Source organism: Simochromis diagramma, unplaced genomic scaffold, assembly GCF_900408965.1.
Source record: "Simochromis diagramma unplaced genomic scaffold, fSimDia1.1 OVJJ01000304.1, whole genome shotgun sequence".
Taxonomy (NCBI): Eukaryota; Metazoa; Chordata; class Actinopteri; order Cichliformes; family Cichlidae; genus Simochromis; species Simochromis diagramma.
The window spans coordinates 19,811,565-19,824,821 of NW_024387030.1; the positions used below are offsets into that span (position 1 = coordinate 19,811,565).

General features: G+C 40.6%; 1 protein-coding gene across 2 annotated transcripts in view; it reads left to right on the forward strand.

The window, feature by feature from the left end:
• Positions 1 to 13,257, forward strand: part of akap6 (A kinase (PRKA) anchor protein 6) — a 213,107-nt gene that overhangs the window by 36,120 nt on the left and 163,730 nt on the right. For both annotated transcript variants that reach the window (XM_040042907.1, XM_040042909.1), the window contains 7 exons: positions 8,341 to 8,450; positions 8,938 to 9,079; positions 9,301 to 9,948; positions 10,770 to 11,126; positions 11,544 to 11,684; positions 11,781 to 11,921; positions 12,020 to 12,280. In XM_040042907.1, coding sequence (XP_039898841.1) covers positions 8,341 to 8,450; positions 8,938 to 9,079; positions 9,301 to 9,948; positions 10,770 to 11,126; positions 11,544 to 11,684; positions 11,781 to 11,921; positions 12,020 to 12,280 — 1,800 coding nt within the window. The remainder of the gene's footprint in view (positions 1 to 8,340; positions 8,451 to 8,937; positions 9,080 to 9,300; positions 9,949 to 10,769; positions 11,127 to 11,543; positions 11,685 to 11,780; positions 11,922 to 12,019; positions 12,281 to 13,257) is intronic.

Genomic DNA, 13,257 nt, shown 5'->3' on the forward strand with positions numbered 1-13,257 from the left:
TTGCTGTTTTTTTAATGTTGAGTTTGCTGATCATGTCCACATCCTAAATTGATCCTGAATCATAACAGCTCCCACTCTTCTGAGAAGACTTTCCACATGACTTCACCATTCCCAAATAATTATCTTCATATTTTTTGCTATGTTGGCTTTGTTGGCTGACCACTCCTGGCGCAGGTAACGTGCTAATGACTAAGCTTTACTCTACACAGTCTGTGTGACCTGGGATTGGTGGAGAACAGACTCATTAGAAAATAAAAACATGTTGGGAGTTATTTCCGCATTAAACTTCCACTCCTTCAGGAGAAAATACATTTTCTTTGAAAGAACAGCACCCACTTGTTAAAACTGTGCGCACTGTTGTCCAGCTCTGGAACATGATCAGGTTTTGCTACAGCAAATGTGATCTGTGTGTCCCACAGAGTTTCATTTGAACACAGCCCAGAGGCAGCAGAGTCCAGCCTGCTGTCTCCCAGCTGTCGTGGTATTTCTGTCTGCTGATGTCACCGTCACAGCTACGCAAGGAATTTTGGAATCTCTTTTCAACATGCGTGGCTATTAAGGCAAAGGAGAAGAGGAACGAAGAAAGGAGGCAGTAGAGGAACTGAGCCGCTCATCTTTTCTAACGGCTCAAACTTAAATGTCATTAGTTCTAACCAAGACCTTTATATTTCCAGAATATCAGTTTAATGAGGGTACATTTAAGATCCCAGTCTTCAGAAATTTATCCTCATGCAAAAAACATAAACTTGAAACTTTCATATCCGAGCTTTTACCACAAGAAAATTACAGCGTGTTGGGTCAAATGACCTCAGCATCTTGGAGTACATTTACTTTTCTGAGACAAGGACCTCTTGACTTCTACCCCAGGAATCATATTTCACGTGGCTGAACTGTGACCCCTGCCTGTCAGTGGCCAGCTTTCATCACATAACATTGCACTTTCAGGTTGGAGTGTGCAGGTAGAAATAATCAGTGGGCCACATAGGTGGTTGGAAGCCTTGAGGTTGGAGCAATAAATTCCAAATGCTGGTTTTCATCCTAAATGATGAAAACATTTCCTCAAGAGGAGGTGGGCTTATACAGGATATTGAGTTATGTATTGCAGGCAGCGAGCTATCCAGGAAGAACAGAGCAAAAATACAGTTTATTTAATGTACCAATGTTTGCTTTTCACATTAAGATCTTAATTGCCTTCATGTTAAATTACCATTGCTGTATCTGGAGGAACCAGTGTGAATGGTAAAGGTTTTTACTAGCTACCTGACACAACACTGCTGTCAAGGCTTAAGTGTAAAGTGACTGAGATTTACTGAAGCATGAGAGTGAATATTAAATTACCAATGAAAGGAGTTCATGTCTGAAACAAATGTTATGCTAAGATGGAAACCACTCAGTTGTTATTTACAGTCACAGGCCTGCGTGCTTAGAAAGTGCTAAGCTAAAAATGAAGGTTTACTGAGACTGAGAGGACTGAGAGACTGAGAGGAGACAGACGAGGATTTAGAGAGTATATAACCAAGAGGTGTGTGTTGGTATCCATGATCATATATGTGTTTGTATCTGTGTGTGTGTGTGAATGGGGTTAGGCCTAAAATAACCTCTGCAACTGTTGTCACCCCTCCTCTCCTCTCACCAACACTCCCACTCAAGAAGCAGGTCAGCACACAAACACACTCACACTACTGGAGTGTCATACGCTCACCATTTCACATATTGGTGCTGCAGTGTTTTTTTAGTGCTCTGTGCAGTTATACTGTTTGATTACTCTTGGTGTTTTGGGTATTTTGAGGGAATACCAAGGAATCAGAAAAAACGACCTGAAAAAAGCCTGTAAGGTAAGGCACGCCCATATGGAAAAGATATATATAAATCTTATAAAGTTTGTATCTGTCTTGTGTGAAACTTGTATGAAAAGCATATAAGTGTGAAAACAGATATAAGATCCCTTGAAAAATTATATAATGAAACTTGTATGTTTTGGATACTTACTAAAACAATGTATGAAAGTAATGCGAAAGTGGCCACTTTCATGAGTAAATCATGTAAGCCTTATATGATTTACTCATGAAAGTGGCCACTTTCATGAGTAATCACTTATAAGTTTTTACTATTTCTTTTCCGTATGGGCGGTGCTAACTGCTTTAAATGTGAATCATTCTTGCCCGAATGATAGCCGTAAACCGAACGCAGTCTTGGCCTGTAATCCTAGTTTTATCTGATGAATTTTGTATTAAGTAAAACTCAAGTATGTCCTTATTGGAAAGCTTCCTGCAGTTGTAATTAACTTTAAATTCTGACATTACAAATAAGCAGCATTTGGAAAATATTTATTTCTGCAGTTTGACAGACACAGGCATGTGCTTATTGACAGATTAGTAAATCGCCAGAATTCCACTCGACAAAAACTGAAGCATTAAGTTCTTGGACTGTTTGTACAACAGAGCCGATCATGCTGTTTGTCAGGTAATTACACTAAACTGGTCCATAAAGGCACCAACAGCTCAAATGTGATGGAGCGGTCCAGTTCAATAACTTGAGTTGATGGTGATGTCAGACATGGCAGATGCCTGGCAGCGGTCGGTCATTATACCTGTAACTTTAAGCCTGACAAGTATCCATATCAGTGAGTTAGAAATAAATGCGCCCACCATGCAGTGATTATGAAAGGACTGTTAAAAGAGGCTCGAACTGTTATACCAGGCTGTAAACCTACTTTTTAATGCTCTTATGGGAACTGACTCGTATTGGAAGCCAGCCTTAAGTGGCCAGCAGAGGAACCTTTAGTGCTGGCTTTCAGCCCTGTAGCTTGGCTCTTGTCTCTGGGATTAAACCAGAGGTGTCAAACTTAAGGCCCGGGGGCCAAAATTGATCTGCCAGAGATTCCAATCTGGCCCCTGTACATCTTCAGGACAGTGAAGAAGAAAATAGACTTTATTTAGACTTTATTTTCATAAGTAAACAACAATAAATAATAAATAAAAATAAATAAGTAATAGATAGATATAGATAGCTAAACAAATAAATAACAGAAAGTTCCTTGTTCCTTGATTTGTATAGTCACAGTGAGAGAAGAAGGAATAAAGATATTCTGTCAATTTACAAAAATTTCCATGATGAAATGAAAGGACAGTAATTTAAAATGATAAAATTTAAAACAGATTTAATTCTTATGATTTAATCCCAAAGCAGCATTTTTTTTAAAATCGTGTAGAAAAATTGATATATATTGTTGAAATTGCATTTCTTTTTCTTATATTAAAGTATCCCAGAGATTCAATGTGTGGTTAAATTTCCTTATACTGAAAGAAAGAAGAAATTCACTGGTCATGGCCCGCGATGTAAAACGAGTTTGACATCCCTGGATTTTAAGGTTTTAAGGCAACACTACTTTTTGCCACATCTCAGTATAATTGTTATATCTTTATCAGTGGTTTTGATAATAAAGTCAGTCAGTTTTGTTTTTGCCTAAGTTCAAATCTGTGCTCATTGGACAAAAGAATCACAGTAATGTCACGTGTACATCTGCTATTGACTGATGTGCCATTTGGCTCATGTATAAACTTATTACTCAGATACTTAGTTCTGTTACATTTTGCTACTTTTTCTTTGCCTCCTTCACAAGACACTCATGTGAAATGAAGCATTTTTTGCAGAGGACTTTGATTGATGCTCTTTGCCTCCAGCAGAGTTCAAGTTTTTTAAATGTCCAGCAGCAGAGACACCGCTGCAGAGTTCCAGCCTCAGACGAAAAAAAGGCAGAGTTTGGAGTCTTTTTGCAGAAGCTACCACTTTGAAAAAATTACTGTAACAAGTCTTTGTATCGCAGCAGCGGGTCCAGGCCTTCTTTGAAGCGGCTTAATTTGAATACTCCAGGGGGAGAAGGAGCACACGTTATTTGATCTCCAAGGTAAAACATGCTGCGCTGATGGGCTGAAGTGAAGGAGTTGAAGGTTATTAGATCGAATGGGTGCGGATGAGGCCGAGCTGTCGCATGCAGTTTGAACGCGGCCAAACTGAAGCCCTTGATGTCTGCGGTGATGAGGATGAGCAAGGATTAGAGCTGAAGCCCAAGTCGACTTGCTTCAGATTGATTTTAGGCAATTAGAAACCCTGCTGGATGTATGGACTCTGTGATTGACAGGTCATGTCTTGACTCTACGTGACTCGAGTGCATGAAAAACTGTGCAGTGTGTGCGTGTTGCTGTGATCGAATGATTGTCTATTATAGTGATGCAGGAGTTCTTTATAAATAAAGATGTTGAAGTAAATGTATACTTTAAACACACGCAGAAATCCAAAGTTAGCAGGCATACATTAATGTATTACTGTGAATCACACACACTCAAATGAAAGTTTATGTAGGCACTGGCAATGTGTAAACAAGCTGTTCAATGTTAATCACCTGTCAATCCAATGAACAGTGAATCTTTCATCCAGTTCTCTGTGTTGTTTTTACAGAGCTGTGAATCCTTCTGTTTCCTCTGTGTGGAACAATATGTCACATAACATAGATCTAGCCTAGAGCTGGGAAATGTGGCTAACACATATAATTGGAATCAATTTTCTATTTCTGCAAATGGAAAAAGGACATTAAAATTTGATTGAAACGCCATTTTTTGTTTAAGACTTGCCGTGCAAAGCAGTCATATGCATAGTTAAAAAAATACGTCGTCCCACTCAGCTATAAACTGTCAGAAAAACAGAGCGTGGACATGTGATTTCATAATTAGTTTCAGCGCAGAGCAGAAAAGCCTGCACACTAATTCAGCTGCTCCTGCTGTTTGTGCTCCTTTAGCTGTCATGACTTTCACCTCTGGGATTACATCTCATCGGCAGATGCAAGCAGACTGAGCTTTTTTCTTCGTCTTATACATATGGGGACAGAATGATTAAATTTCATTTTTTTAAAAAGTGTTTCCCAAGTGCTGTTAAACAGAGCAAGGTCGGAATTATTAGCTAACTGATGTTAGCAGTTGGTTTTGTATCATTTTTGCTGGAGAATAGCTTGTAGTAATTGTTGTAGTTTTTCCAAGATAACCCCCAAATATTTAGACTCCTTCCTTATTTTTTAGATGACCGTTTGGGAAAGTGAGTCAAAACTTTTACCACCAGGAGGCAGAGAAAGTTTTAGTGTAGGACCCCCCTGGCAATAAGAAACAAGAAAACGCTGCAACACTGTATCTATATCAGCAAAAATAAACTTAATGTGCGTCGTGGCAAACATTATGTTTACAGCATCTTAACAATCTATAATAAAAGCTACTTAGTTAAGTGTCACAAGTCAGTCTGTTACTCTCGAAGAGCCATCTCCAGCACAACAAAACTAATCAGAAGTTTGTTCTTGTTTACTCTTTGTGAGTGAGTGTGTATCAGAGGGCCACTTTCCCAATGCTTCGTGCTAGCTTTACCCATGCAACTATTTTTAAACACATGAATTCACAATAAGTAGCTTTAACCAGTTTTCCTTTTATTTTTACATTTAGGTTTTCATCCCACTTAATCTAAAAATATTATAAAATTTCAGCACATTTCAGAGATCCACCTGTAAACCTAGCCTTAGGCTGAGGGGACACTAGGCAGTTTTTCTAGCTGAGAGTTGTTTGGCCAAAATATCTGATTACATGAGAATATCTTGCTTAGAAATGCAGATGCATTAAAAAAAAGAGAATAAAAAGCCAGACCATACTGAGACAATGACCAATGGTTTGGAAAAGGCATTTCAGAAAATACAGTTCCTCCTTTAGTCTTCACACAGCTTGTTTGAAAGCTTGAAAACAGAAGGTGCTTGGTCAACTCAGACTATAAAACACTACCTCTATTCAAAATCTTGCATTTTCATATGCAGATTTCTGTTTACAGAGATCATTAAAGGATAGATATTATCATTTATTTATACATTTTTAATGGCAAGAGGTCACAGGACAGAAAAATATAGACTGATGTAGACACGCTGTCGTTGTGAATATATCTGCACACCCTTGGCGGGGTCTCATTAGCTGCTAGTACTCTGCCTGGATTCGGGATCTTCTAACAAATGACTTCAGATCCTAGTGGCAGACTCTGTGTTAATTTGGTATGATGGGCCCTCTGCTGAGCGCTGTGATGTGTGTGTATGTGTATTAGCATTTGAAAGCTATGGGTGAATTATTGAAGCCAGTGACATTTTCACCAGTGTTTTAAAGTGACATGACAGCGCTTTGATGACGAAACTTGCCGTGTGTGTGTTAACTAAGGGTTCAAGAACATTGTGTGTGCAGTGAGGGATTGTGGATGTTTTGAGGTTTTACTTGGAGAATTAGTGTACACTGTATTGCCAAGGTTATATTGTGAGTTTTCTGAACATCACCTAGGAGTTTTAAATATATACCATAAGTGCATCTACTATGAGGTTGAGGTGCATCACTGGCAGTTGCCAGTAATTTTATGTCTGCATTAGAAATCAAGAACCTAAGATCAGAATTGAGCATGCAAATGCACAATCAGCCCCACGGTCAGTAGAAGGCAGGTTAGTGAAGTTTAGACTTACTGTACTATAAAACTAGTTGGCCAGTAAGATGTTAGATTTTTGTTTTTGTGATCAGTTAGCCCAACAGCAACTGCTAACTACAGCCTGACTGGTTTCCAGACTCATGCTGGACTTGAATGATACAAATGGACTGAAAGCTGGCTCGTGTGCCGCTCATGTCAGACTAAATCTGACAGACACATGTGGGCCAGAATCTGCTCACATTTGGTCAGCTGGAGCCAGAAAACTGACAAGTTCACTAAAACGTTCAACACCTGCATACTAAACTCTGCAGTCATACAGGCCACATGAAAGTCTCTGTCCTCCGCACCGTGTGTTTGAGCATTCATGTTCACACTGACCACAAGCTGGAATCCTGATGCAGCGGCACTTCACCCCACATACAGTAGATACAGATTTATTTTGGAACACTGCTAAGCAGGTCACACTGTTAGCCAAACTAGCATGAGCCAAGCTGGCAGCGTGTGTGACCTACATTCTCACATGCCGAGCGGTGTCCTAATCCAGGCTGTAGCAGAGCAGGAGGTGTTGTGTTGTTCAGAGAGGTCACCATGGAGCAACACAGTGACTCAGCGGCTTGAGGTGGATGTAAAGTAGCCGCAGTGGGTTCAAAACAAGGTCGCCTGCTTTCTAAAAAGGTCATCTAATTTTAGTGCGCACTAGTTTCCTTTCCGCAAAGCAGTAACAACAGAGTTAGATGGCAAGAAAATATAAAACTTTAATAAAAGTACATAAAACTAATGAGATGGAAATAGTAAAATAATTGTATCTTACCTCAGACACACAGCGAGACGCTGTTCCAGGTGTGTCGGTTCTCTGAAATAAATTCTCTGGCTCCTCAGAAGTTGTCCCAAATCTGCCCACAAGAGCTCAAACTGCCCCACTGACATCCTGACATATGTACGAACGCAGCCGTGACACAGCTTCAAGTCATGGCTCGAACTGTGAAATTCTCCCTGCTGCTATTGTCTCATAAGAATTAGATGAACCCAAAATCTCCTTTTATTCCTTCTCTTGTTTAGGAATTCATCACTGCTTGATGTTAACTTCATTTTTTCACGGTTTGTTTTTTGACGATACATTTTCAGAACAACACATTTAGTGTATATGAATGTTACACGACAAGTTTGGAGCTGAAAAATCTGGAATTTCGTGCCGCTTTTTCACAACGTGCTCAGTGTTTAATGGTCTTAAACAGTGCTTTAATTAGATCATGTTGTTTTTTGTAATTACAATGATTATCCCAATGTAATTCCAAAACACCACCTCTAACTACAAACACGCACATTTTACAAAAACTGAAGAGTTTATGCTTTTGAGGCAGAATTTAGGAAGCACTGCATTGTTGAGATACACAAGTGGGTAATTTGCATGTTCATCACATCACTAAACTTCAGTTATAAAAGTTTGTGACAGCTGATGTTATTTTAGCCCGGAGTCCGTCTGTCTGTCTTTGTGCATCTGAGCGGGTTTACAGCTTCTGAATTTAGTTCACCAATCTCAGTCAACAGCAAGTGTGATATAGAGCCAGTGTTACTCCCCGAAACACGAGTTTTCCATGTTTTTGCACACAAACATGGAACTGGTCCCTCATGGAACTGACTCATGGTTAAAAGGGGAAATATGACATCCTTACCAGTTCTGCTTTTTCAGCAGTAGTACTCAGCAGATTTTTTTTGTTCTATAGTGCCTCTAGATTTATAGATACTAGAGTAACTGGGGTCAGGTATGGCTTGTATATGTGTTTGTATGCTTATTATTTGATCACTTTTCTGATGTTTCATGATTTTTTTCTCTTGTTTGTGTGACTATAGGACATCTGTGAGGACATCTCAGATCATGTGGAGCAGATTCACGCCCTGCTGGAGACGGAGTTCTCCCTGAAACTACTGTCCTACTCTGTTAACATCATTGTTGACATCAGGTTGGTCTCCACAAGATGAGACATAATTTAAATTTCAGCACACAGTATACAGCATAATTGTAAGAGTTACAATGTAATAACTCTATTATGTAGGTACTGGGTTAAAAAGAGTAGAGTAATGAATATAGCTGTTTTTAACGCCCAGTTGCTCGTTCTGTTCATATATCTAAGCCCTACTATTAATTAATAATGGGTGCCCTTTTATTACAACAGCTCACAATCTGCCCACAAATCTAAGCAAAAATCTGAGAAAGATGAAGTGGTGGGAAAGTATTTAATATCTATGTATGTGCAGTATACTGTTACTACAAAATGTTACAGTGTAACCCTGAAGAAATGACATTTCATGTTTTGAGTAAACATTAATGATGCAAAGCAGAAATGTAAGAATGTTAAAAACAGCTTCTTTCATAGTCATCGGGTTTCATAAGAAATACACAACGATGCACATGAGCTATCGGTAAACGTTGTGCCTCTTGTGGTTTAGGACGGTGCAGCTGCTGTGGCACCAGCTGAGAGTCTCGGTTCTGGTCCTGAAAGAACGTCTGCTGCAGAGCCTGCAGGACTCCAACGGAAACTACACCCGGCAGACTGACATCCTGCAGGCCTTCAGCCAGGACCAGCACCAGGTATCAGACACACAGATGAACAAATCTCATGTTTTAGACGCTCTTTTATTTTTAAATCAAGTATTTCTCAGCTCCAAAAGTTGCCTCTATCAGTGAGATCTCAGTGAATTCAATCAAACAGACTGACTGTGTTTGGAATCACACTGAGAAGAAATAAATACATTTGTTAAATTTCACAGTGATAGTGTCTGATACATTAAAGTGGTTATTTCTTCATCTAGACCCGCCTGGACGCTCTGACAGAGGTAGACGATTGTGGTCAGCTGACTATCCGCTGCAGCCAAGACTACTTCTCTCTGGACTGTGGTATCACTGCCTTTGAGTTAAGTGACTACAGTCCCAGTGATGAACCCGAGGTCCGGGTAGCAGAGTCTGATAGTGAGGAAACCCTAAAGGAAATCAACCAAACCCAAGACCCAAACCAGGAACCAGGATCTGAGGAAAGTGGAGATCCCCATCTGTCAAACCACAAAATCCATAACAGTTTACCGGAACTCTCTTCTCCCAGTGACTCAACAAACCATAACCCTTCTTCATCTATTTTGCTCACAATGCAATGTGGCATGCCTAACCACAATGAAAGTGCGAAGCGCCCCCTGCAGGGTGAGTTCCACAGCACCGAAGTATCACCCACACAACCATCACTTCCCAAGAGAGCTGCTATGTTCCTAGATGGAGCATCCAGGGCGGAGGACTCAGTGGGAGGTTCGGAGAAGGTTAGCCCAGTCTCAGGGATCCAGTTCCAGTCTGAGCTGAGCCGAAGCACCCCGTCTCTCATCTCTGCCTCTCCTCCAGACCGGTCCAAGTTCTGGTTGGAACTGGACTCAGTTTATCCGGAAAATGTTTCACAGTCCTGCGAGAGCCTGCAGGTTTGTCCTCCTTTGTCCTTTGTTTTTTCACTTCAGTAACAACATTTATAAATGAAATGAGCATAAATCCAGAACTGTAACAGAGACATTTTTACCTATTATGAAAACTACATGTACTGAAGATTTGCCAAAGAAAACCATTTGTTCAATTTCTGAAAAATAAAAACAAAACAGTAAAAACACATTTATTCGACTTCAGGCAGGACGCTTAACTTTCGTAAGAAAATATTGCACCAACAAGCAGTAAATAGTTAATGTAACTAATCTTTACACAGATACAGCTGGATATAGATTTAAGGAAAACACAACTAATTTAAAACTTTCACAATTCACAAGGATTTATTTGAAGTAATACTGGCTAATAGCAGAACATAAAGACCATATATTTTAATAGCTCAGGAGACGTGTTTGTTTCTTGGGGAACATTGAGAATGTCACAAATATAGTATACCTGCAGCAAAATACAAAAACCCACCGCCTACGCAGCAGTAGGCATCCTTGTTTGCTGCCTCAGCGGTAAACTGTAGAATGTAAGTGAGTTGCAGTGAGTTGATGATGGCTGCATCCACAGATGGGTCTTGTAATAAAACAATGGACTCCAGCTGGCGTCACGACTATCGCCGTGACACAGAGGTAGCCTCATAACCTGAAGAGACAGAAGGATCTCTTGTTAAACCCACACATTCTTCTGTTTTGTCTTGCATTTCTTCCTATTGAGACAGAGATGGCTTTTTATTGATGTTAATTCTCTTCCACTATATGTACCCAGTGAACATAAAGAGCTTCGGAAATGTCATCATTAACTCAAATTTCCATTACAGGTGATGAATGGGTGCAACATACGTAGAAAAAATGCAAGCTCCAGATACGGAGGACGCTCAGGTGGGAGTGCACAGAGGCTTCTGCCTGACCAGAGGAGCTCATCTGGGGCCAGACCAACCGCTGACGCCCCCCTGCCTTTGCAGGACCTGAAGTCTCAGAATGAAACATCAAATCAAATGGAGAGGATGCAGAAGGAGACACATACACATAGTGAGGGGGACTCTGATTCCTCCTTGCCTTCTCCCATGAGGGAGCAAGCTCTCTCTTCAGACTTGGAAGCATCAGGAGAGGAGTCGGACCCCCGACCGCCTCGTAGCAAGGCGGCGGTCTGGATTGTAAAGCGCCAGGGTCAGAGGGTGAGAGATTATTTCCTTTGTTTAGGGGAAAAGTTTGTGTTTTGTTCAGAGAGAGAAGGACAGAGGCATATTACAGAGCGTTTGTGTGTGTGGTAGCATTTTTCTCAGATTAATTGGAATTATTTGCCATCTGAAGTCAGTCTCAATCGACATCTATTCGTTTTCATTTCTTTCATTTTGATTAATTTATCGTGTTTTAAAGTAGTGGAAACTTTTGTAGTTGATGTCTTCTCAAATCACAAGCATGCAGTACTATACTAATCACAATTTACCTGCAAGTATTCAGTTTAAATAAGAGCTGAGATCAGGAACTATGTGGTCAAAAACAGAAGACGAGGTTAGCAAGTACAGAAGTTTGACAATTGCACATACTCAATGTTCCACTGTATGTTTATTTCCTACTTTCTTGTCTGATAGGGTCCCCAAGTCTCATCCAAAGGCAGCCCAGACAGGGAGCACTGGTATGGGTCAGAAGAGTTCCTGGCTCTCCCTGCTCAGCTCCGCAAAACAGAAATGCTTGCTATGAAACTAGAAAGTCTGACTCAGACCGTCCCCTTGGTTAGTTAACAACTAGCATCCTGAATACTGTGTCTGACTGTCCATCATTGTAATCTAAACTGCAACCACTATTGCTCTTTTTACATCTAACTGCAGAGGCCAGGTGGCTCTACCCAGGATGTGGATGATTGGGATTTGACTGAGCTCAACCCGGACTGGGATGTAGGAGAGAGCGGGGACAATGTGAGCAGTGTAGTGGATAGTGGGGAAGACATTCCTTCTCCTCTGCCATCGCTGGTATGAAAATAGTTTCTTTGTGTGTTTTAACTCCAAAGAAAAACTTGTTGAAGCTGAATGAATGTTCCAATAATGTCGACTTGTGCATCCTCCTGCAGGTTACTCGCAGGCGAAACCTGCTTGGCCGCTTTAGCCCCAGTTCCTCGAGCGATGTTGCACCCTCCCTGGACGAAAGCATCGAGTCGGGCCCGTTAAGTGACCTGCAGTCTGAAGAGGATGAGGGGCGAAGGTCAGCAGAGCATCAGCCTCTGCTGACCCTGCCCCCGTTGAGAGGGCGTGAATGCGCGTCTCTGGTGCAGCAGCTGCTGGAGGACATTCACAGTCACGACAAAGACCCTGATATCTGGAAGAAGATTGAGGTATTCCTATCTAGTCTTCACGTTATCTGTCTGTGTTCAGGCTTTGATACATATGTAGCTCATTCCCTCTACTGTCATTTACAAGTTTGGGGGCATTTCTCATCCCATGAAAATGAGCTTTCCTAGAAGCTTCATTTCATTTTTGTTCTACTGCAAACATCCAGCTTCACACTGAGCACCAGCTTGGTATTTTTTACCTTCCTAAGTATCCTCTGATGCTCAATCCAATACATTTTTACACCTCTGACTGTATTAAAACAGTAATATTCCTTATTAAAAATTACTACCTGTAATTACTTTTAAGTCTGGGGTGGTAATTTATGCCAGCACAGTTACATTGCAGTGGAATTTCTCCTGCTACTTAAGGAGAAATCCTTCTTTGTCTTCATTTTTGATGATGACGCCATGCAGTTTTCTATTTTTCCGAATATACTGTAAGTAAAACAACAACTCTTAGGAATGTTGACTGATTTCTGTTTGAGATATTTTGCTCTATGATTGTGTGGGCGGTTTACTCTTTAACATTTCGTCATCATCGCGATTATTGGAGCAAAATATTCTGACTTATTAACCAGTCCACACAGACAATGTTTTTCACCTCCATCACTGAACGTACAGAGACTCGCCCACACATGACTTTAAGTGTAGTCTATTTTCTTCCAGTAATACTTTTACAACCGTATTCTTTGGACCATAAGGCGCATTAAGTGAAACAAAGCAGTCAGATAAGTCAAACTTTACTCAACTCATTCTTCTTGCTTCCTCCACTTCCGTACCATTGATTCATTAATGTTGAATCCTCTTGCAGCTGCTCTGTTCCTGTGTTGTTGCAGTATATTAATGACTAACCTTGTATTGTGGATGGATTATCTCAGTTGTTCTCCTGATTGAAGTTTGGTCCGTTTACAGCATCCTGCCATGCGATTGCATTTGTCCCTGACCATCGGGAACCCAACTTTTATTGAGTGGAAAAAAGT